This window comes from Podarcis tiliguerta, assembly GCF_965153285.1.
Source record: "Podarcis tiliguerta genome assembly, chromosome: 8".
In the NCBI taxonomy this organism is placed as follows: Eukaryota; Metazoa; Chordata; class Lepidosauria; order Squamata; family Lacertidae; genus Podarcis; species Podarcis tiliguerta.
Genome location: NC_139541.1, coordinates 41985057 through 42008695, shown reverse-complemented (window position 1 = coordinate 42008695; position 23639 = coordinate 41985057). Strand labels below are relative to the sequence as shown.

Genomic DNA, 23639 nt, shown 5'->3' with positions numbered 1-23639 from the left:
TGGTGATATTGCATAAAGAATACTTCTCCATCTACTAATGCTCCTACATGTAATTAAACACCCACTAATTTTGGAATTGTTATAATCATCCACAATAGTTCCTAGTTTGAATGAAACCATCACTCCAATGCATTAGCCAGAATTCAGTAGCCCCACTCTGAGCCTCAGTCCCCACTTACAGTTGTAGTTAGGGAAATAATACCGCCAACCTTACAAAGACGTTGTAATGATTAAAACTAGGGAAATGTATATTACATACATACACTTTACAGGCTGCGGTATAATCAACATTCTTCAGAATTTAATCAAACAAAATGTCAAAAAACCCCAAAGTGCTATACAATTATAAAATCAATCACTATACAACAGAGGAAAAGTGACTGTGCAAAACAATTTAAACTGAGGACAGAAGAGTAAAATCCAGAGAGCTACAACAGCATAAAGCAATAATATAATTTTAAAGGCCTGGGGAAATGAAAAGGGAAGTGCGGAAAATATAGTAAGGTATTATTATTTATTATTCATTGTAAACATTTTTATCCTGCCTTCAGATGACAATGCTCGCAGAGCAGTTGAGTGCACTGCAGAGCTTGCTTCAAGCCAGCACGGTTTGGGCCAGTTGGCAAGGCTCAGGAAACTGGGGGGGAAGGATGTCTCTTTGCGCGGATCCTCCCGCCTCGGCGTCCGACATCTTGCGCGGGCCGAGCTGTTTACTTTGTACAACGGAAAGCCTGCGCCAACGTCGCTTCCTCTTCCTGCTTTGCAGGCGCTGCAAGGGAAGCTCGGGAGGGGAGGGCGAGACGCGAAGGGGCCGTCCGTGCCTGTCCCTCCCGCCCTCCGGCCATCCCACCTAGCTCGGGTCGCGTTGGGAAGTCGCTGGGAGGAGGAGTCCAGCTAGCGGAGCGGGAATGAGGCCTCGCTCCTGTCCAGAGAAAGGGGCAGGTCGCTTTGACACGGGTCTTCGGCAGCTGCCCCTATGAATCGGGAGCGGAGGTCGCTGCGGGACTCAAAGCCCACGGGGTAAGTTTGCGGGTCCCGGGTGTAGTCGGTGCAGCTGGCAGGCAGAGGCCGCCGAATAAGCTGGCGGGTGGCGAAGCTCTTGAGTGCTTCGTAATTCCCTTTTAAAAGGACTTTTACTCGCCGTAGGATATTGATTTTCCGAAGCAGCCCTTCCATCTCGGGACATTATTTTCCCGTTGCTGTACAGAGGCGCGCACGGCATCTTTTGCTTTGGACCACTTGGATTCACTTCCAGCGCAAATGCAATCCATCCTCCGTACTACGTAGGCTTATTGCGCTGCGAGTCCCGAACGATTGCAGTGAGGCTTAGCTTCTATGTAAGTGTGGGCAGGGTTTTACTCTGAAAGTTTCATGTTCAACTCGATGGGCTGGGGCTTCCTTCTAAGTAATATAACCAGTCCTATCTGCCAGGCATAAAATACATGTGTAAAACCCATACCTAAAGCTATGGTATATAAATTAAATAAATAAATAAATAAATAAATAGCACTACTTCACCTATCTCTATATTTTTCCTCTTACCAGAGAATAAAATAGGTTGTAGAATGATTCTCCCACTCAGTTTAGTCTGAATTTGTCTTATGTCTGAGAAAGTGTTCTGTCAATACAGGTTTTACTTTTAGATTTAATGAGAGTCTGCTGTTTTTGCATCAACTCACATTTATAGTAGCTCTGCAGTGGGTGTCCAAAATTGTAAGTTCTTCTTGGACCAGCAACGACCAGCCCTGTATATTCCTTTCATATCTGCATTAGGCTGCTTTTCTAAGGTTACCAGACATCCCCGTTTCCCGGGGACAGTCCCCAGATTTACCAATCAGTCCCCTGACAAAATCCTATCATTCTGACTCATTTCAGAGTGAAGTGTCCCCAGATTCATTGAAAAAAATCAGGTAACCTTATGCTATTCACCAGCATGATAAAGACCACTTTGAGTACCCTGTGAGTGACCTTGTGGGCATGTCTGTGCAAGCTTTTTATGTTGGTATTGGGTGAATGCAAACCCCTTCCTAATCCCATAGTGCAATCTGGGAATCTCAATAGAAAAGAGAAAGGAGTGATACTAATGGGTGAAACTGTATCAGGAAGGAAGATCTTCTGTTCTCAGGAACTGCTTGCCTGCTCCCCAGTTTTGCTCTAAATCTGGACTCTAATACAGAATTCTGCAAAACTTATATTTATATTGCAAGTTTCTAGCCCTCCTGATTTCTGGCAAAAGTATCTGAAAATAGAGTGATGTGCAACAGGCAGGAGTAAATTTTGCAATCAAGGGTGTTTTTCAAAATAAAAATTATATGATGCTCATAATTTATTCCTCAAAATTTGTACCTAATTTTGTACCACACTGCACCTGGCTTAGAATACAGTGGTACCTCAGGTTACAAACTTAATCCGTTCTGGCAGTCCATTTGCAACCCAAAACTGCTCGTAACATGAGGCGCGCTTTCACTAATGGTGCCTCCTGCTGCCGCCGCGCGACTTCCACTCGCATCCCAGGGCAAAGTTCACAACAAGGGGCACCTACTTTTGGGTTAGTGGAGCTTGTAACCTGCAGCGCTTGCAAGGAGGACGGTACGTAACAAGAGGTTCCACTGTACATGTTTCTGTTTCTTATCAAATAAGAATGGTTTTTCAGTTAAAATGAAGAGCTTCTTGGATGAACTTTCTGTATACCAACTTGCAAATTGTTTACTCTACTGATGGTTACATGAGAAGGTGAGGTCATTGAATATGAAAGTGTTAAGGTCCTAGTAGTCCCATTAAGATGGCTGAACATGGATTGGCTGTGTACCTACATACATATGGAAGGGCATATGAAGCATTCTCTGAAGTAACATGGCTCATGTTATCTCAAACATTCTCTGTGTTTTTCTGTTTTCTTAATGATGAATAAATGCACAATGGGTTTTAATGGTATAGCAATCTGGAAGATATTTAGTGTGATACCATCAAGCAACATTTTTTGCCATGCCACTTTTGCACATTTTTCCACGCCTTAGTAATTTTAATTACTTATTTTTTTCCAGTTTAGACAATGAAGATAGCCAGACAAACAGGCCCTGCTACTTGGAACCTTGGATCGTGAATCTTCTCCTGGAGTACAAGGATTCTGAAGCCAGAGAAGAGGGTCAACTTGGGCATGTCCTGAGGGTATATTCATGTGACTTTTTAAGCAGTGATGAATGGGGAACTCTTAATTTTTAATATAAAATAAAATTCCATACTCCCCTTCCTCCAAGGAGCTTAGAACAATGTCTCCACCCTCACTTTACTCTTTACAACAACCCTGTGAGGCGGTACTTCTCAAGCTATCTTGAAGTATCAAACCCAACCTGGGCTGTGGTGAAGTTACCACGGATCAGTAGCTGATGGCTCACAGACCTGCCCCAGTCTATGTACCACCACTTTGAGTGGTTCTGCTCTGAGGTTCATTATGCAGAGTGAGCGAGAGAGAGAGAAAGACTGGCAGAAAGCTTCATAGCAGAGTAGGGATTTGAACCTGCATGTCCCATGTCCTGGTTCAACACTCTTACACCACATTAATGTGGACATAATTGCTGCTCCTGCTGCTCCTGAGGAAGTGGCTATGTTCTGCCTTCTGAATCCAGAGGAGACCTTTTGCTTGAGCATAAGAGTTGCTTTATATTAGAGCAATCTCATGCATGCTTGCTCAGAAGCAAGTCCCTCTGTGTTTAATGGAGCTTACCCCCGGGTAAATGAGAATAGGATTGCAGCCTATGTGCCTTATAGCCGGAGCTGCAGTGTTTAAGTTGGTTGATCAGTTAGATTAATTACAATATTTTGATTCACTAAAATGGTGCCCCTGTTTAGTTGGGAAGCAGATTGAAGTCCCCCCCCCCCCATTCCTACCATTTTGTCTTTTAATACAAGTACTTGTAAAAATTGGAAGTCAGCACATACCAGCTTAGAAGAGAGTTTTTCTTCTTGTTAGGAGACTGATCTTTTTAAGATGATTCCTGTTGCAACAGGAGTATTCATCCTCTGAAAAATGGGAAGTCCCCTGCTCCCACAACTATTGCTTTTTTCTCATATGCAGATCTAAATTGCCGTACTGTGGCTTTCAAAACTTTGTGGGTCTCCATATCTTCCTCATTCTGCCCCCGCTCCCCACAAAAATGAATGAAAGACTCTAGAGTGGCTTGGTCCCTATTTTTAATATGTGTGGGAAATACCTGACTTCTTTTCTTGCCTTATCTCCCAATTTATTGCTAGGTTCTAAATGAAACAAAGGCTCTAGATCATGATGAGCAGCTTCCAGCAGCTATTCTGTGCGTCGCAGATGGGCATCATTATATCCAAGTGGATGTTACAGCCAAAGCTGTTCAGATGACAAAATGGTAATTTTTACACTTTATGTATGAACTACATTTATATCTCAGCTTTCTGTCAATAGGCTTAAGGTGGTGTAAATAGTTCTCCTCACACTACATGTTATCCTCTGAACAACCCTGTGAGGTACCTTAGTCTGAGAGACAGTGAGTGGCCCAAAGTTGTCCAGTGAGCTTCCTGGGTGAGAGGAGATTTTTACCCAGGTCTCCCAGGTCCTAATCATCAAATTTGCCGGGGTGAAATTGGTGTTTGGGTAAACAGCCTACTATAGGGAACCTTATAGATTACCAATAAATATTGGTGGTTCCACACTGCTCTCCACCCTTGTTTCTATCTTGCTGAGCTTGTGGCAAGCAATTAAGAAAAATGGAAATGTTTTGAGGGCCTGTCACATAGCCTTTAAAAGCAAACAAACTCACTAGTCTAAAATTAAAATAATATTCAAACAAAAAATAAAAAGTATTAAAATAAGCAAGGGAGACGGATTGCAGTGTTTTAATGATATGAATTTTGAAGATAATTATTTTATACTAAGCGGCCCACTACAATGCATAATTCTTAAGAAAAACTAATTAAAATGGTCTCATACTTCTCTTCGTTGTGCTGATGTGGATACATTGCCAGTTCAAATCACTCATCAGTTGTTTTATGGAGGTCAGTGACTTCATCGTCCAGTGTTAAAGCAACATCTCTTTGGTGGCCCAAGTGACTGGATTCTTTCACTAAATTGTGCAAGATTCTTTCTCCACCCCCAACCCCCCCAGGTTGAAGGATTCTAAAAGGCTACTGTGTGAATCAGCACACATTCCACTTTCCCCTTGTCCCATCATAGCTTCCACAAACCAGAGGCTTAAGGCATAAAGCTGTATCCTCTGTCAGTCCTGAACAGTAGCTAATCCTTAGTTTAGCTAGCTTTTAAATTAACACTGCCATGGGCCCTGCTGCAATAGATTTCTGAGAGGCTTAGGTAGTGGTGACTTTCCTGGTTTTATCTACAGAGCACCTTGCTTTGGCTAGAGAACCTTGTTATGGTTCCTTGTGTTTTTCATTTTTATTACTGCTTTGGGGTTTTAAACCACTTTTAGGCTTTTTCTTAGAATTATGTGGTATATAAATTTTATGAAACATGTACATTTTGTACATGCATGTACAAAAGCTAGCACATTAGCAATCTGCATACCATTCTGTGCCAAGCAATCTAAAATTCTGTGTTATAAAATCTACCAGAAGTCTCATAACGCAAGAATGCCGTTTTAAAAATTAACTTTAGACCTTTCATGCATTCTTCACTTTTTAAGACACACAAGAGAGCCTATGGTAGACAACCAGTTGTTAATTTCTATTTGCAGAGCATGTAGCATGGAAGAGTAAATTCCATAATATTTTAGGTCCTGCATACATAATTACTCTATTCACTCTGAGACAGTGTAAGTTCTGTTCTTAGAATAATTTTTGCAAACCAATATGTGCACATTTGCATTTGCACACTGTTGGCAAACTTCATTCTGCACTTTCCACATGGGCTTTTGTACAACTTGAAAGATCTCCCCACCCCGCCCCCTGAGCAATGTAGTGTGAGGAGGGAGTGACATATGGGTGAGTGATGAGCAATATGTGTTCCTAGCTAAAGGAAAGTAAGGACTACATAATCTGGATCACACAGAGCACACAAGCACACTACTTGCATGATTATATTATTTTACTGTGTTTTGATGTAAACTACCTGCAGCCTTTGAATGATGATGTACAAGTATTCAAAAATAAATATATTCTCAAAACATATCTTTCTTGTTATCTACAGTCTTTGTTTTTGAAGCTGAAGCTGAAAGTTTCAGTATTCTGAGGAAATGAATGGATTCTTCCAAATTTTGCTTGGAATTGCAGCCTTTTAGACAATGTGGCAAACTATTGGGCATGGCTATCAATACATCTTCCTTTCTTTCTTTCTTTCTTTCTTTCTTTCTTTCTTTCTTTCTTTTTTAGTGCTCTACCCCAGTCTGGATTTTCCAGTATTGTTGGCCAATTCATCGTCCTGCAGAATTTTAGGGTTTGTTTTAAAGAAGAAGCTAAAGTGGTAAGGCACATGAATATTTATTATTTATTATTTAAGTTATTATTGTTTATACCCCACGCTGGCTGGGTTTCCCCAACCACTCTGCGCAGCTTACAACATATCTAAAAACATAAAAAAACCAATCCGTAAAAAACTGCATTGCCTCTCCCAGTTATCTGCAGGTTGGTCCTAACCATGCTCAGCTGAACCTGGGCAGTCGCGATCACGATTATACTGAGTTTCTTACTGTGGGAAGGAGTCTAACCATTTAAAACTGAACGTGACTAGAATCTTTGCACTCAGTGCACAAAGGTCAGGAGTGCAACCAGTGAGCACAGAGACACTGAAGCCTTACGGCTTGTGTGTATTCTCACACCACACTTTTAGCTCACATGCATTCATCCAGATGTCTCTAAAGGACTGTTGGTTTTAGGAAAGTGTGCTGCCTACCATGGGATTATGCCACTGAGGTAATAGGAAGCTGGGCCTGCAGGATACCAAATTATTAGAGAATTTACCGTATTTTTCTGTGTATAAGGCTATGCTTGTTTGCTTTAAAAAAAGGCAAAAATTGGGTGTCGTCTTATACATGGATAGTGAATGCAGAGGCGGGATGTGCGATTAATGGCAGCAGCAAGCAGGAGATTGGCAGTGGCGATTCAGCGGGTGATTGGTGGCTGTGGCAAGACTTGATGGTGATTGGCTGTGGCAGTTGGGCAGGCGATTGGCGGCTGCAGCAAGTGGGCGGGTGGGCTGTTGGTGGTGGCGGGCGGGCAGACAATTGACGACTGTGCTGAGGCGTGCTATTGGCAGTGGCTGTGGCAAGTGATCGGCAGTGGTGGCAGGTGGGTGAACAATTGGCGGAAGTGACCTCCCCCACCCCACCTAAAAGCTAAACAACTTAATTTCTTAATTTTGGATTAAAATAATAGGGGGCGTCTTATACATGGGGGCCTCTTATACATGGAAAAATATGGCATTTCCCCATATTTCTTCAGTGATGTTCGTTTCTAGCATCTTTTGCCATCTTTGTTGGAATTAATTCACTTTATTTTCTTTACTGGCGATCAGTAAAATTGGCAGAATTTGGCAGCCAGCTTGCTCACTGGAGCAAGACGGTTTGAGCATATTACACTGATTCTGGCCCAGCTGAACTGGCTGCCAATTAGTTTCCTTCCCAATTCAAAGTGGTGGTTTTGACCTATAAAGCCTTAAACTGCTCAGGGCCACAGTACCTCAAGGACTGCCTCTCCCCATATAAACCAACCTGGATTCTGTGATCCTCATCTTTCTTTGTGTGCCTCCCCAACCAGAGGTCTGGAGGGTGGTAACACAAGAACGGGGCCTTTTCTGCAGTGGCTCCCTATTTGTGGGATGCTCTGCCTAGGGAGGTTTCGGCTGGCACCTTCATTACACCCCTTTAGACAGCAGGTGAAAACGCTCCTCTTCAACCAGACCTTGGGCTGATTAACATCTTATACTCTCTTTTAAATGTGTTTGTGGGAGCTGGGGGGGGATGAGGGATATTGGTTTGTGGGGGGCAGGGTTTGGTTATTTTTATTTTGTATTTTGTGTTTTTATAGTGCATTTGTATGTTGTGTAATAAAATAATAAATAAAATGAAACACCTACCATTAGTCAGTTAAAATCTATGTACAGTAATTGGATTGCAGCCTCAGTTTTCTTTACCAAAATTGCCTTTGTTTCCTCTGACCAGACCTATGGTGTAAAAAAATGTCGTTGACATCACCTCAGGTTCTATTATGAGCCTAGAAAGCAGGTGCTTTAGAAAGAAGTAGCCGTATTTACGCGAATCTAATACACTATTGAATCTAATGCGCACCTCAATTTTCAAAACCTTGAAACCAAAAAAGTATTTGCTGGCGATTGAAAACGTGCCATCAAATCAAATGTGCACCCTAATTTTGCAAAAAAATGTGCACATTACATTCCAGTAAATACGGTACTTAGAATCAGGTGCAGCTGCATTGCCTCACATAAATTGGCGGGAAAACATGTGAAGGCCTCAGCCAGCCTCCACAGGTTGGCTTGTATTTTAGCTGTGGTATTAGGGTTCATCTGCTCCTCAGAAGTTAGGATAATAGTCAGGGTGGGACTCTTGAGTCGGTTGACTTTTCTCCTGACACAGAAGGCTGTCTGGCACAAACCTTTGTCTGATTTGAGTTTGTCAGCATTCTGAGTGTCTGCCATCTTTAAGGCAGAAGAAGTATCATTGTGAGGTGACTTCTCCCACCTCCTTTTCTAAAATTGATACAGCATTGTAGTCTTGGGAAAGCACACTCTCTTAAGGTGAGTTTGTGAGTAGTTATGTCCTGAAAATGGGGGCGGTTGTGGTGGAGCATAAGTTTCCAATCTCCCTCTGGCCCTGAAAATGGTCTTTTTTTTTTCTTTTTTCTGTGACTGCAATTTATTTTCAAAGTTTTAAATGCTGGACCTGAAGATGGTGTTGAACATGTCACTATATTTCAGCCTAACCCACCTCATGAGGTTATTGAAAACTTAAATGATACTTGTTAAAGGAAAGGCAAGTCTTTATCTTAATAACAGGGAACTCATTATTTATTTACTTATCATTACCATTTTGTGGGTAGATAATTTTTTCTTGCCTAAGTTTCTTGTGAAAAGACCACATTTATCCCATGAACCTGAGGGGCAAAGCTAACATGTGAAGGATCCTTTATTGTCCCAAGTGGTATTTTGTTGGCACAGCTTATATGGGACACAGGTTGGTCTTGAGCAGCTGACATGGACAGTTACATTGTCCCGAAGCAAGCCTATGTTGGCTGGAGAGAGCAAGGAGACGTTTGCATTTTGTAATCCCCCCCCCCTTCCCTACAAATCTTACACTTAGTAATATTAATGGACTGAAGGCTGTCTTTTCCCCCTCTCATCTCTTATTCTCTATTATTCTGTGGGAGCATAATATGATTAAATTTAGGGAAAGCCAAGAAGGGGGCTTCTGGATTTTGTTAAAGGCCCTGCTATCTGTTCTCTCCACCTCCCACCACTTCCTGCATATCATTCAAACAGGTGTGCTAACTCTAGGGGTTTATGTGTCTTCGGCCCCCTCAGTCTTTGCTGGAAAGGGGCTGGTTCCCCTTGATGTTGAGGGGCCCCAACGTGTGTCATGCATGCACATCACATGCATTGTGCATCATGTGTCGCAGCTTCAGCGGCCAAAGCGCTCGACCTCCTCTAGATGGTGCAACGTCACACATGATGCACACTGGGCCCCCTCAGTCTTGGCACCTCTGCATTCAAGTATTAAATAAAATCAAATTTGGGAACATGTGTTGCCTTATGTTGGACTGAATACTCATCCAGGCACAACATACCTAATTCTGCCTTTCCTTCACTTTCAGGAGGATTGCCGATTTTACCTGGTACTTGATTGTTTCCGAGTGATGCCCATGAAGCGGAGGGAACGGAGGCAGCAAGACTGGTGAGACTTTCTCTGAGCTTTGTTATGGGCTTGATGTGTGAATTTGCATGGACGAAGGTTCGCTAGAAAACACTTAGATGAGTCTTTATATGAGTCTGCTTGAATTTGCATCACATTTTACTTAAGCTTGGTAAATTAAACTGGGCAGAATGAATGGGTATGTGTCCTTCCCAACAGTCTTATTTTGTTAGAGCCTTACTACCTGTGATGTGAATGAGGTGGTTAGCAATCATATTGTGGCTTTTAAAAATTTAAGTGCCAACCCAGAGGTGCATGTATGGTTTTATCTCAGAAACTCCAGGTATGGTGAGGTGTATGGTGTGGGAAGGTTCAAATCTTCTACTCCCAGCCACAATTTAAATGAAAATAGCCTCTGCTGCATACCAATTTATATTTGGGGGAAATGTTTTCATTAGCGTCCTGTGTAGTTAGGCCCTTACCTCTTTTAGTTCAGTGCTGTAGCTTTCTCAAATTGTCAAAGAAGGGGATTTGGAAAGATGACAGGCAGTGTCCCCTGGAGGCAGCCAGTCATTTTTGAGAGAATTGCTACTTAGTGATGTTTTTGTTACTGGAAATTGAAGCTGCAAATTGGTTGTTTTTAAAAATGAAAATAATAATAATTCTCCAAGTGGCTTTGGTAACTTTTGATGGGCTTGGGATCTACCATATTCAGAAACTAAGAGTATTCTGTAATTTTTCGTATGATCGGTCAGGTTTCGAAATCCATTCTTTAATCCATTTGTTCTTCTGCTCTGAGAAGCTTAAGTGGTAACTTTGGACTATGGTGAAAAGCTGGGAATGCTAAGATGTCATCTTTTTATAGCAACCGGGAGCCCTCAGTACTGGAGAAGATAAAGGAACTGTGGCAGTAAGTACATGGTCCAACAGTTGTTTCTTCATGCTTAACATGTGAGTTAGCTTAAGATAGCTGTGGAAATATTCTACGTGGCTTACCAAAACACGTTTCAGGTTCTGTTTTGCACATATTAGTAAGGTTTTTGTTTTAGAACAGTCAGAGCTCAAAACTTCAGGTTCTCAGTACAGAAAGGGCTATTGTGAAGATAACATGAAATAACCTTCATGGACACCACTCTGAACTCCTTGGAGGAAGGATAGTGCAATGAACAGCAAGATATATTACTGGAATTGATTGATAGTTCTGTATGTACAGACAATAACTTTTCACTAGATGATGATATAGACTCTACTATATAGGAATCGTCCATAGTCCACACATCAGTTTTTCTTTCTCTTGTTTCAAATGCCAAATTTTACAGTAGAAGCTAATAGTCCTTTAACTGAGATATTTACTTTCTTGTAATCAATCCAGAAGTAGAGAAAGAATGAGCTGTTCAGAAAGAAGGAGGGATTTACTATACTAGCCATTTCTAAGATGTCATAACAAGTATTTTGGGATAGGGATGTGCTAAAATGTCATCCTTAGAGTGGATCAAAATGGGTCAGATAAAATCAATTAACAGCAAAATTTGATTCAGACATAAAAAGAGGTTGTTTGAAGGTTTTGCAAACCCATTGCCATTCTTAACTCTAGGTTCTATTTTGTTTGTGTCTTTCAGGAAAAGCCTTGCTCTCCAGCCCTGGTCCAGCTCAGGTATTGTATAGTGAACATTGGACGTTTCTAAAGGGAAATCCTAGTGTAACATAATAGAAGGGGCTGGTTGGTATAAGATTAATTAAGTCTCCATATCATACTTGCGTCATGCAGTACTGCAAGCCCGCAACCTATGTGGAACTGCACATAAATGACAAAACACATAAAGCCAGGAAGACCTGTAAGAAGCCATAAAAAAACCAAGTTTAAAAAACCTCTTCCCCTTGCTTCTGGACCACTTTTCAGATCAACTCCCATCACTCTCAGTCCCACTTGCTCAGTCAACCTTCCCCACACATTCCAGATGACTTTTGCTCACTTTCAGGTCACTTTTCCCTTGCTCTCCATGCAATTGCTAGACCCTTTCTCACTCCTATTCTCTGAAGGTGCCCAAACACTCTCCCAGGTGACAGCAATGGCAGATGGGACTGGCAACTGTTGTTTCTCTACCACATTTTGATTTAACCCTATTTTTCCTGTGGTTTTCGGATTTATTTGCTTATTTTTTGGTCACCCGCATGATTGCATAAGTAAAGTGAGTGTAAGTTTCAGGCTTACTGTAAGTGGTTTTTCTGTCCCTTATTGCCTTAACAGAGTATTGATGGGTGTTTGCATTGCATAGCTCTGTGTCACTTTTATTTATTTATTCCTAAAATTTCTTTCTTGCCCTTTACCAGATCCCAGGGCAGGTTACACCAGTATAATACACAATTGTAAAACAAATAAAAACATTACAGTTCTAAGAATGGGTAAAACTGTTTTAGCCAGATTAGTATACATTCAACAAAAGAGGTGGATTCCACTAAACAAAATCCCTTGTCAGTGGACAACGGTGCATCTGGGCCACTTACAGTGGAGGACAAACATTTTGTAATCTGCTTTTAGATAGCAAGATTACATCCTGATTTATGTGTTTTGCTGACAGCAGAAACTTTCACTTTGTTATTGACAGAATATGTTTACCTTGGATCAAATTACAAAAAGACTGATGCAAGCATATTTCTGACTAACTTTTAAAATTGGCCTAGTGTTGTAGGCATCTGTTTCATTTTCATTTAGCTCTAATACGAAATGTTACGGGACTCTTGTTCCAAAGCTAACACCCTATTTTACTGTGCACATTTCCTTTTCCTGTAAAGAGCCATCATCCGTTTCTGAAGTACTGCAGGAGATAAAGCAGGATCAACTCAGTACTTTAAAAGAAAATGCCAAGGATTGTCTCAGTTTATTGAACCCCAGCAAGCTGTTGGATTCTGAGCAGTTGGCTGTATATCCTGACACCAAATGGCAGGTGGAACGCAAGCAAGATAAGGTCTGTTCTCTGTTCTGCCTGTGACATCTCAACTGAAAATCACAGGGATGGGGTGTGTGGGCGTGATGGTTGAAAGGGTAGATAGATGATGGAAGAATAAAGAATAAAAAATACAGATCAAAACTGATAAAACCTTCATCCCTGAAAGTAAAGCAGATGTCAGGTTTTTTTATTTCTCAAATCAGTAGATCTGGTAGAATTTCCATACTGGCTGTAAATGGCTGAGATTTGCTAACCAGGGTCCCTTATTTTCTATTTTATTGGACAATTATGTAATTGGTAAGATTTATTGGCCTGTTAAGCATTGGCTGGGTCTGCGTGGATCTGTTGTGCTATGCAGGGAAGCAGAAGTGGAGTAACAATTCTGATTTCAGGTTCACAAGAATGTCTTTGCCATCCCAGCCAAGCTGTTGACAATCAGTGCAGAAAATGAAGCATTACTTCACAAGTCCTACCTACCAAGTGAGTGCCAGAGTGCTGGGTGAAAGATTACCTTAGTTAAGGATGGGGCCTTCCTTATGCTGTTGGGCCCATCAGCCCCAGGCAGCATGGTCAATAGCTAGGGGTTGTGAGAACTGTAACTGAGTATTCAGAGTGCTCCCCATTCTTGCTCTAGCCTATGAATTTGCCACATTACTTTATTACGAAGCAGTTCTGTTTATTTCAGAATATCAAGTGTCCCTAGAACTTCATAACTAAATGCCATCATTTTAATGGTAATCCATAAGGACTAACAAAGCCTAAGTATGTTTGAGAGACCAAGGTTGAGGTTTTGTGGACAGAGAATTCTGTGACCACAACCAGGAGCTACATTTTAATACCCAAGCTACAGTAGAAGGGAGAGTGCAAGGTCTGGCTGTTTTTATTGTCCACCACTGCTGTTTTTTTGGGCAGAATCTCATAGATCTTATGAATTAAGGGTGAGGGCTGCTGTGAGCTGAGGTGGTGCATTTGTCAGATAAGAGGAACTGAATCTCGCCCACCCTCCACAGGCCAGGTGGACAGGCTACCAATCCCCTGGCATCTTATGATGTCAGGTGATTCAAAGTTCAAGTTTCACAGTACTAAGATCACATATAAGCCTCTGCCTGCTGCCTTTTAAAGAGCAAGTAAGAGCTTTTGGTGTCTGGTGCCTTTTCCCCCCATGCTTCATTTTAAAGACTAGTCAAAGTGTTAAGATCGGAGATCAGAGAAATGCTGCCTAGTCTTTCATAGTCTTGTTTCCTTGGTAGGTGAAGACACCTCTTTGTCCAGCCCTTTGGGGAGGGGTAAAGTGTAATGGGGATGGAAAAGTGCTTTTGCTTGCTGCTTCTGCCTCTTGGTTTGGTTGTTGTGATATTTATGGTGATTTTCATTCCAATTTTTTACTGATGGTCTTAATTTTTTAATGGCTGGTTCTAATACGTGTCTCTTTGGGGGAGTCCGTGCTAAAAATCAGATTGTCCTTTATCTTACAGAGCCCTCTCAAGCTATTCTTGAGAGTACTCAAGATGATGAGCAAAGTACTGTATCTTTTTTCAGTGGTGAGTAGCAGTAGTTGTCTCTCTGCCTGCAAGGCCACAAAAGTGATGTATGGCTTTTCTGTTGACACAAGTGCAGCTTTCTACTTAAGGGGATATCACATTATCTAAAAGACACCTTGGTCCACAACTGAGCTCTCAAAGTCTAGAAGACTACAGTGGTACCTCAGGTTAAGTACTTAATTCATTCCAGAGGTCAGTACTTAACCTGAAACTGTTCTTAACCTGAAGCACCACTTTAGCTAATGGGGCCTTCCGCTGCTGCTGTGCCGCCGGAGCGTGATTTCTGTTCTCATCCTGAAGCAAAGTTCTTAACCTGAAGCACTATTTCTGGATTAACGGAGTCTGTAACCTGAAGCGTATGTAACCTGAAGTGTATGTAACCTGAGGTACCACTGTATTATGAAATCAGTAGTTTTACAGATAATGGTTGCTTGTCTGTATCCAAAGCTCCTACTGAGCAGCATCTCAATAATAGTCATAGGAAGTTGAATTTCATTTGGTGCCCAACTTTGTAAGCCAAGAGTAGAAACCTCTTTCTGCCTGAGTATCACATTCCCTAGTGGGCAGTCTTCTGGGTGCCACATGCCAGTGGTTGGCAGGGCAATGGGTGTAGGGAGTTATTGTTTGTTACTATGGTGTTTTTTGTGTTTTTATACTGTAAACCATCCTGTGATCCTTGGATGAAGGGTGGTATATTATTATTATTATTATTATTATTATTATTCACCAAACTAATAAATCTGCTGAGACCTTGAAATGCTGCAGCAAGTGCCCTTGACTCAGTTACAAGGAAAGCTGACAAATGTGAAGTTCACTTGCTTATGCTTCTTAATCTATCTAATGAGGTCTGGATAGTGGTGGTTGAGAGCCATGTGCTCTGTAATCTCTTCAAAACCTGACAATATTCATGCTTCATATCCATTTACTGTAGGCTCAGATACATCTGGTGGCTTGCTATGCTATTAGATTTTGGGATGAAACCTTATAAGGACTAAGGAGCACATTGATAACTACAGATGTGCAGTTCTCCAGTATAGCATGAAATTTTTTAATAGGTGTTATTTGACAGGGAAAAAACATTTGTGACCGTGGATGGCTGTAAGTAGTCTCATATGCGGCCAGGGAGTCTTGAAAGGATGTGGAGATAAGATATCAAATGCCACCTCCCCAAGCTACAATGCTGTGCATGTGGTTCAAAGCTATTCCATAAGCATTAGTAGATGTAACTTCAGAACCTCTGCTCTTATTTTTACACTAAACTAATTTCTGAAAACCTGCTCTGCAGATGATATTTTGAATGATCTTGAACTTACTTTGAGGGCAGACCATGCTCCACCTTAACACAGCTTGGGAGGGGAGAGGGTAGTTGTGTCCTACTTTGGTTACACCGGCTGCCTTCTTGGAAGAGAGAATTTCTAGAATGTTTGAATGTCCAGAGCTCTTTCCCATTACTTTAACCTGGCCTCAGGGTCGCCTGCACCGTTAAGAGGCCTATTTGCAGGGAAACAGTTGATTGCACTCTTTTTTTTTTTTTGGCAGCTGAATCTGAAAGCCCAGATGGTTCCTCAGAAAACCCTTGGGATGAAATTCCAGGAATGACTCTGTCCACCTCCAGTGGTGAGTATGTTGTTGTCCTACTGCCTGTGAAGAAGGTTGTTCTATTTCTCTTTGTACCAGGTATTTGCATCAGTGGATATTTCTTTTGGCTTTGATAGTAAAGATGAAGTATAATTGGAATTTTCAGCATGAAAGAAAGTCAGACTGTTTTATTGAAGAAATCAAATACAAATGACACAAGAAGTTAAGTGTTGATGTTTTTAATTGATATTTTGATTTATTAAAAAAAATTGTAGTTTAGGCTGCTAAATGTTTCTGTGATTCAGTGTTCTCAAGGTTTCAAAAATTAAATTTGCTCCTTTCTTGCTTTCAAAATAATGAGGTTTGGGCACTATCCAGCTAAAGTTAAGTGATGTAAGTCATTTATTTTAGAAATCAATGGAACCTAGATATTCTTAACTTTGGGTGGATTATGATGTCTGAAAATTATATTCTCAATTTTTTTTGAAGAGATACTTGGGAAATGACATGCATACTTAATTCACAGTGAAGCAAAAACATTACCAGGCATCCTTAGTAGTGCAAGTATGTCCATCTTGAGTTTCTACTAGAAACTGGCAGCCGGAATAATCTGATTTTGTTGCAGCCACACTTGCTGTCTTTAAATATCATAGGTGTTAACTGGTGGTTGGTTTTGCTTGTTTTTTACATTCTGGTTGGAAACAGTGGCTAAATTGGGCCGGTCTCTTCCATGCTTCAACACTTTCTCCTTCCCAGTGCTATTTTTCTAGAAACCCTAGAGGGCTGCTGCCAGTAAGTGTAGACAATAGTGACCTAGAAGTCAGCAGATATGTCCTCTTTTTTCCTCTTCAAAATATGGCAACTCTACCATGAACACATCCCTTGTTCTCTTAGCGTAGCAATGGTGCCCACCTGAGAGGTGCTGGAACTGAGTTCCTGTGAGTTCCCTCTGAAAAAAAGCCCTGCCAACACCATAGTTCACCTCACCATCTTTCTGCTTTGTAAGATGAGACACAAAGGGCTTTTTACCCTTCTCCTACAGTGTGAATAGCAATTTGCAGAAGCTTTCCTTTACTATGCACCTCTGCTGTTCATGCCATTCGCTTATGCCATTGCTCTTGCAGGGATATGAGCAACAGGGCAGTATTATAAGGAAGTGGGCATTGCCAAAGCCTCTGACTCTGTTCATATTGAGGGTGAGAGAGTTAAATTTGTCTGTGTCTTGGGCCCAAATCTAAAATAATGAAGGAGGTTATGATCCAATCTAAATTTTGTTATTAAAGTGCCTGTGTCAGGCTTAAGTTTTGATTGAGCTGGAAAAGGAAACCACCACATTCTTCTTTGAAGCTGCTGTAAGCCTCATTTGAGTGTTTTTTTCTCCAGTGAGACAAACAGCAACAAGGGAGTTGGAAGCTAGATTGAGATAATGGGATAGGCAGGAAAGAGTCCACCCCCCCCTCGCCTGTTATTACTTGAATCAAAATGTGAACTCTTTGTGCTGCTTTAAAGGAAACACACACACAAAAGAGAGATATCACTCACTGATCTCTTTCATCACACCCCATTTGGCTCGTACTTTGAATTAGACAAGTCAGTGGATAAAGTGTTACAGGGGAAAATGGAAAATTGGTTGCTGACCAGATGTGTAAAACCTACCTGTGGGCTAGGGCATGTTGAATTTTTCAACTTTCAAATTCCAAAAATGAGGGGTGCTAAAAAGTTGTTAACATGATTTGGGAATTCAAAAAAATACTTTGGTTAAATAAATATTTTTGTTTTGCTTGGTAATTAAAATGTGTGGAAAAGTGCATAGAAATCGTTAGAAATGATAGCCAAGTATTTGCAGTTATACAATATATTTAATACATATTTTATATTACCTGACACTTTCAGAAGGTTAAACATCTTTTTTATGTTTTCCAAGAGTTTATTTGCTTCTTAATCAAATGTAGACTTGGTAAGCTAAATGTCTAATCACAAAAATAGCAGATTTGAATTTCTCACATCCAAAAGCATATTTTTAAGATTCCCCCCAAATGAAGAAATTTGCAAAAATTAAATTTTACCCACTAAGATGACATGCTCTACTGTGGCACTAAGCTCAAATTATTTATATTATAGTTGTCCTCCTGTCATGGCCTATTTGGAGCCTACATTGTCATCTAGCCAGTCAAAATCTCTTACAAATCAGGTTCTCGTCCCTGTTCCTGTCCCCTTGAAATGGCAGAATTACCCACATGCAAATAGCCTTCAGAATATCGTGTAATTCTTGGTTATATTTGCAAGTAGCTGTGTATATTTTATGTTGACTTGACTTTCACAGCCATTCTTTTTGAGATCATTTGTAGCAGGTTCACAGTAGCCTCCTTGTTTTCTTATATGACTTCAAAGTAGTTGTTTCCATTTTTGCTTTGGCAGACACATCTGGTATATCACACAGCCTCCCCTGCGCACAGCAGGTGCTCATGGCTAATACTGCCGGGGAAGAAGAGACTCCACGCTCCAACAGCTGCACCCCAGATTTGCTGGAACCTCGTGTTCATATGTCCCACTGTAGCTCTGGCCAGGATGCGCCAAAAGAGACTGTGTCCCCATCACTACTTCCTTTTCATAGCAGTACATCTCCCAAGGAATCTGCCAGTCAAAAATCCAGCTCCGTTGCATTGATCACTGCACGTAGTGTCAGCAAAACTGCAAATACTGATGAAACCATTCCCCGTGGCCCATCACTGAGGAATTCACATTCTCACACTAATATGTGCCTTCGCTCTTCTGTCCATTCCCCAATTCAGAGAAATATCTCTCTTGGGTCCTTGTCTGAAAATAAAGAGGAAGATCATATGGCCCATTTGCAGAGGGATCAGACTTCGGTGAGAAGATCTGGGGAGAAATTCCTGGACATAAGCAGGACATGTGTGGCAGCTAAAAGGAAACAAATGACTCTAGATGAGGAGCCTACTGAGACTTTCTCTGGCCCCACATGTACCAGTCTGAAAGCCCTAGGGCAGCATACTACCACGGCCTTTCCAGAATCCAGTAATATGGAATTGGTAGCTATGAACATGTCCAAAAAGAGCCGGATAAAGGAGATGCAAGTTCAACAGCATCAGGTATCAGCCCAATTTAGATGCACAGAGGGAGTCCTGGGAAAGGGAAGGGAGCCAGGAGCCTCAAAAGTCATCACTAGGCCAGAAGAACAGCTTGGAGTTCAACAGCTGGTAAATCTGATCTGGGTGAACAATGATGGTAAAAACCCTTTGAAACACTGGTTTATAGACAGGATTCTCATAGTGTGATTAGGGGCTCCCTGACAACTGTTTGAGAAAGCCTGGTCTCTTCTTTGCCCCCACTCCAAATATTGTATTTATGTTTGATTCTACCAATAGGCAGAGTGTAGAGTTTTATATTCACTTGTGCAACATGAATGACTTTTCCTCACCAGTTTTGTGGCCTCATGGCTTGAAATCCCTGTCTCTTCCCTTCTTCCCATCCTCCCTGCAGAGAGTGGTTTGGGAAAGAAGTAGCCTGTAAATCTCAAAAGACAGAGCAAGGTAGCAAACCTGACTTCAAATTCACAAATCTGCTTCTCTTCCTTCCTGCAGGAGTGTGTGAGAGGAGCCCCTTTTCATTTTACGTACATGCCACCAACATCTGAACTCTGTTCCCAAGTGCACTCTACAAGGTTAGTGTATTTCCAAGCTAGTAATACTTGAAGTGATATGGGAGACAGAGGGATTGCTCTGCATAGAGTCCAAAGGAACTGTGCCCACTGCAGGAACAGAAGATAAATAACTGGGAGAAGGTAAAAGTAATTGCTCAATGACTGCTGCATTCCATAAGATCTTGCTAATGATATACCGGTATTTTTATTTTGAGGAATATGACACAGCAGGCAAGAATGATCTGCTTATCCACCATCCTATGATCCTATTTTTCACATTGTTTCTTGTTTTTGTTTTTGTTTTGCAGGATCTCAAGAGCATTGCTGGCATGGGCATGCTGGGTTTTCAACAGCACACAGAAATGATAGTCTTTGCTGAAGTTCCTTGTTCTTCTCAGGTTGGATTTATCTAGTCACCTTTGCCATATTATAATGATTAGTACCTTACATATTAAAATAAATTTTTGAAAACAAGTGTTTAGTATTTTAACCTTTAAAGGTTTTAACCTTTAAAGCCCTATATGGCCTAGGACCCTCGTACCTACAGGACCGCCTCTCCTGGTATGTCCCACAGAGGAACTTACGGTCTTCAAATAAAAACATCCTGAAGGTCCCAGGCCACAGAGAGGTTAGGCTGGCCTCAACTAGAGCCAGGGCTTTTTCGGCTGCGGCTCCAATCTGGTGGAACGCTCTGTCACAAGAGACTAGGGCCCTGCAGGACTTGACATCTTTCCGCAGGGCCTGCAAGACAGAGCTGTTCCACCAGGCCTTTGGTCAGGGTGCAGCCTGACTCCCTCCTTTGGCAGTCTTTACAGAACTTTAGCCTATGATTGCCATCAATTTGATTTTAATTAATTTTATAATGTTTTTAGAAAGTTGCACTATTTTATTGTTGTTAGCCGCCCTGAGCCCGGCTTCGGCTGGGGAGGGCGGGATATAAATAAAATTTATTATTATTATTATTAGTAGTAGTAGTATATTTAATGGCTCAAAAGAAAGGAACTGACTTCACATGTGTGCCAGCGGTTGTAAAGCAGAGGCTATTCTGCTTTTGTCACAAGGGGATATGTTAGCTGCTTCCACAGGGGATGGCCAAATAACAATACTACAGTGCAGTCTTGTAGCCCATGCTGTTCCTAGAACCAATGATCAGAAAGTAAGCTGACCATACTAAATTTTTGTTCTCTAAGAGCGTAAGACCCATTTAGTCCCATCCTGTTCTCACCGTGGTTAACCAGGTGCCTATGGGAAGCACGCAGGCTGGACATTAGTGCAACAGCATTCTCCCCACTTGTGCTCCTCAACTATTCAGAGGCATACCAATTCCAATACTATCACCATTGCTAGTAGCCACCAATAGCCTTATTCTCTATGAAGTAGTCTAAACCCCCTTAATGCCATTTAAGTTGGTGGCCATTACTTCATCTTACAGTAGCAAATTTCATCATTTTCACTATGCACTGTGTTAGAAATACTTCCTTTTATCTGTCCTGATTCTTTCAACATTCAGTTTCACTGAATAGCCCTGGGTTTTAGTGTTGGAGAGGGAGAAAAACTTTCTCCATGCTTAATTTAGACACCTCTATTATGTCATCATTGTCCCGCGTTCATCTTTGCTTTAAACTAAGAAGCCACATATGTTGTAACCTTTCCTCATGGGGGAGTTGTTCCAACCCCATTCTTATTTTGCTTGTCCTTTGCTGAACCTTTTCCAATTCTACAATATCCTTTTTGAGATACAGTGAGACTAGGACAGAACACACTATTCAAACTGTGGTCAAACCACAGTTTTTAATAAGAGCATTATGACATTGGCAGTGCTGTTTTAATCATTTCCCAAAGGCTCCCTAAAATGGAATTTGCCTTTTTCACAGCTGTCGCACCCTGGGCCAACATCTTCAAGAAGTTATCCACTACGACTCCAGTTTGGATGCCATAAGAGTGAGGTTGGGATTTTAATGCTTTCCACCAGTTTTCCTGGAACAGATAGTAAGCTGACCGGGCTGTAATTTCCTTGATTTTACTTGGATCCTTTCTTTAAAATTGGAGTTAACTTTCCAGTGTTTAGATATAGAGGCTGATCTTAGGGAGAAATTAAATATTTTGGTATAAAACAAGCAAATTAAGAACTTGAGTGGATGACATGTGGACCTGTTATTTTTTTCATCTTTAATTTCTGAGTAAGGGCTGGAATTTTATCTCTTCTCATCACTATTTGCCTCAAACTCCTTCCTGACAAGGTTCATGCATATGGATCTGGCCATTACCTTTCACAATGAAGACAGATGCACAACATTCATTCAGCTTCTCTGGGATCTCCTTTTTCTCCTGTAGTACACCTTTGATTCCCTTGCCATCAATAGGTCAAATTGCCTCCCTAGCAGGTTTCCTGCTCCAGTGTATTTCTTATTATTGCTAGTCTTAAGTTTTAAGCAATATGCTCTGCTTTTTGAATTCCTTCTTGCCTGCTTGTATTCTTTCGTTGTTTTAATGAGGATAAAACTTTTCTGAAAGAAGCCTTATTTCCTCCAATAGCTCAGTAGGTTAACTATGGAGGCACATTCCTGCCCTTGGTGGTACTTTTTCTTATAAGCATTATACACTGGAGCTGAGCTTGCTAACTCTATTTATTTATTTATTTATAATAAATAAATAACCAATATAAAGTAAAGAAACATTATATGGAACCTACTCCATTTAAGTTTTGTATTCATATTTCCTGTTCAGTTTCTTTAAAAAAATGAAATGAGAATAAAGAATATTGATTGCCTAAGTGTCAATGGGATATTAACAAGCTGAAATGTGTGCAGAGGGCTACCAATATGATAAAGGAAACCAAGCCTTATGAGGAACAGTTGAGGGAATTGGGTATTTTTAGCCAGGTAAAGAGGAGACGAGATAGGAATATTTACTGTGAATAATACCTTCTTGTGTCAACGTCAGTTTTGAATTGAATTATAGCATGGGTCTGTAATTATTTTGAACATTTCCCCATTTCATTTAATTACAAAATGTTTTATATAGCTTACATGCTTGATAAAATGAAAACAAATTTAGAAAAAAACAGCTCTCATAGAAAATATGTGCGTGCCTTTTTTCCAAAACTGAGCACAATAACTCAAATACTGTTTGAAAATTTAAATAAAACAAATCTTTACCTTAAATGTAAAGAAAACCAGCTATTTGTGCTAGAATATATCTTAAATATACATGCAATGTCTGCTTGGTAATTGATGATAAATACTGAAGAACAATACATAGAGCTAGATTCCCCCCTGCGATTTAGTGTGTGTCAAAGTCTATAGGAGTCTTGCAGTTTAATTCTTAAACCAGATTGTTCTCAAACTACAAAAACAGGATTCCATGGCTGTAGCTGTGTGTATCTCTTTCAATATTATTTGGGGATGGGGGGGGGGGATGAGTTCCCTGAATGACTGAGGCTCGGTGAGAATCTTATTATTACAGCTTTTCATAAAAGGCGAAAGATTTATACGATCTGAAGAGAAACCAGAGTATTATTAACAGATTATTATTAATATTATTACAGATTTTCTACACCCAAAGCACTTGGGTGCAGTTAAACTCATAAATGATTGTGGAGAATGACTGAATCTTTCAGTGTTTACACACAGCACAGCACAGCTGCGTTTAGTGAGTTTCTCAGCACTGCAAAAACTGTCTTCACCAGCTCTTGTACAAAAAAGTGCTTTCTGTGTGAAAATTTAACACTTGTAGTGACCTCCATGAGCAGCTGCAGGGTCCTTAAAGCAGGGAATGAGGAGTGCCTCCCCCATGTTGCTGAACTCAAACCTCCCATCAGCTCCAGCCAGCCTAGCCAATAATCAAGGATGGTTAGAGCTTTAGTACCTACAACTTCTCCATCTGTGCTTTAAAGCATATTGGTTATGGTAAGTTGTTCCCTTTAAGATGGCATTGGGGGGGGGGGGAACCTGCCTATTTTTCTAAGAGGCGGTGATTAGTCATCTTGCAGTAGCTCTAAACAGAAGCACTGAGTTTTTGCAAGACGACTCTCGCTTATCCTTTTCATGGTACTTAAGCATCTTCTCTT

The 23639-nt window shown here is 41.0% G+C and overlaps 1 protein-coding gene across 14 annotated transcripts; it reads left to right on the top strand.

Annotated features, from left to right (window-relative positions):
* Positions 1-513: 513 nt before the first annotated feature.
* On the top strand, positions 514-22745 carry LOC310683020 (uncharacterized protein). Of its 14 annotated transcripts, none has more exons than XM_083452501.1 (16): positions 517-1020; positions 1147-1337; positions 3045-3168; positions 4252-4376; positions 6352-6442; positions 9805-9884; positions 10708-10752; positions 11462-11496; positions 12636-12808; positions 13183-13270; positions 14266-14331; positions 15871-15948; positions 18304-19127; positions 19512-19591; positions 19879-19968; positions 21445-22745. In XM_083452501.1, exons 4-15 carry the CDS (start codon positions 4366-4368, stop codon positions 19934-19936), a joined length of 1629 nt encoding a protein of 542 aa, XP_083308627.1. In that variant the 5' UTR covers positions 517-1020; positions 1147-1337; positions 3045-3168; positions 4252-4365; the 3' UTR covers positions 19937-19968; positions 21445-22745. The 14 variants fall into 14 exon arrangements, with proteins under 14 accessions (XP_083308624.1, XP_083308622.1, XP_083308615.1 ...); XM_083452502.1 differs by having other exon boundaries at positions 520-1020; positions 18328-19019; XM_083452498.1 differs by lacking the exon at positions 1147-1337 and having other exon boundaries at positions 514-1020; positions 18304-19019.
* The last annotated feature ends 894 nt before the right edge of the window (positions 22746-23639 follow it).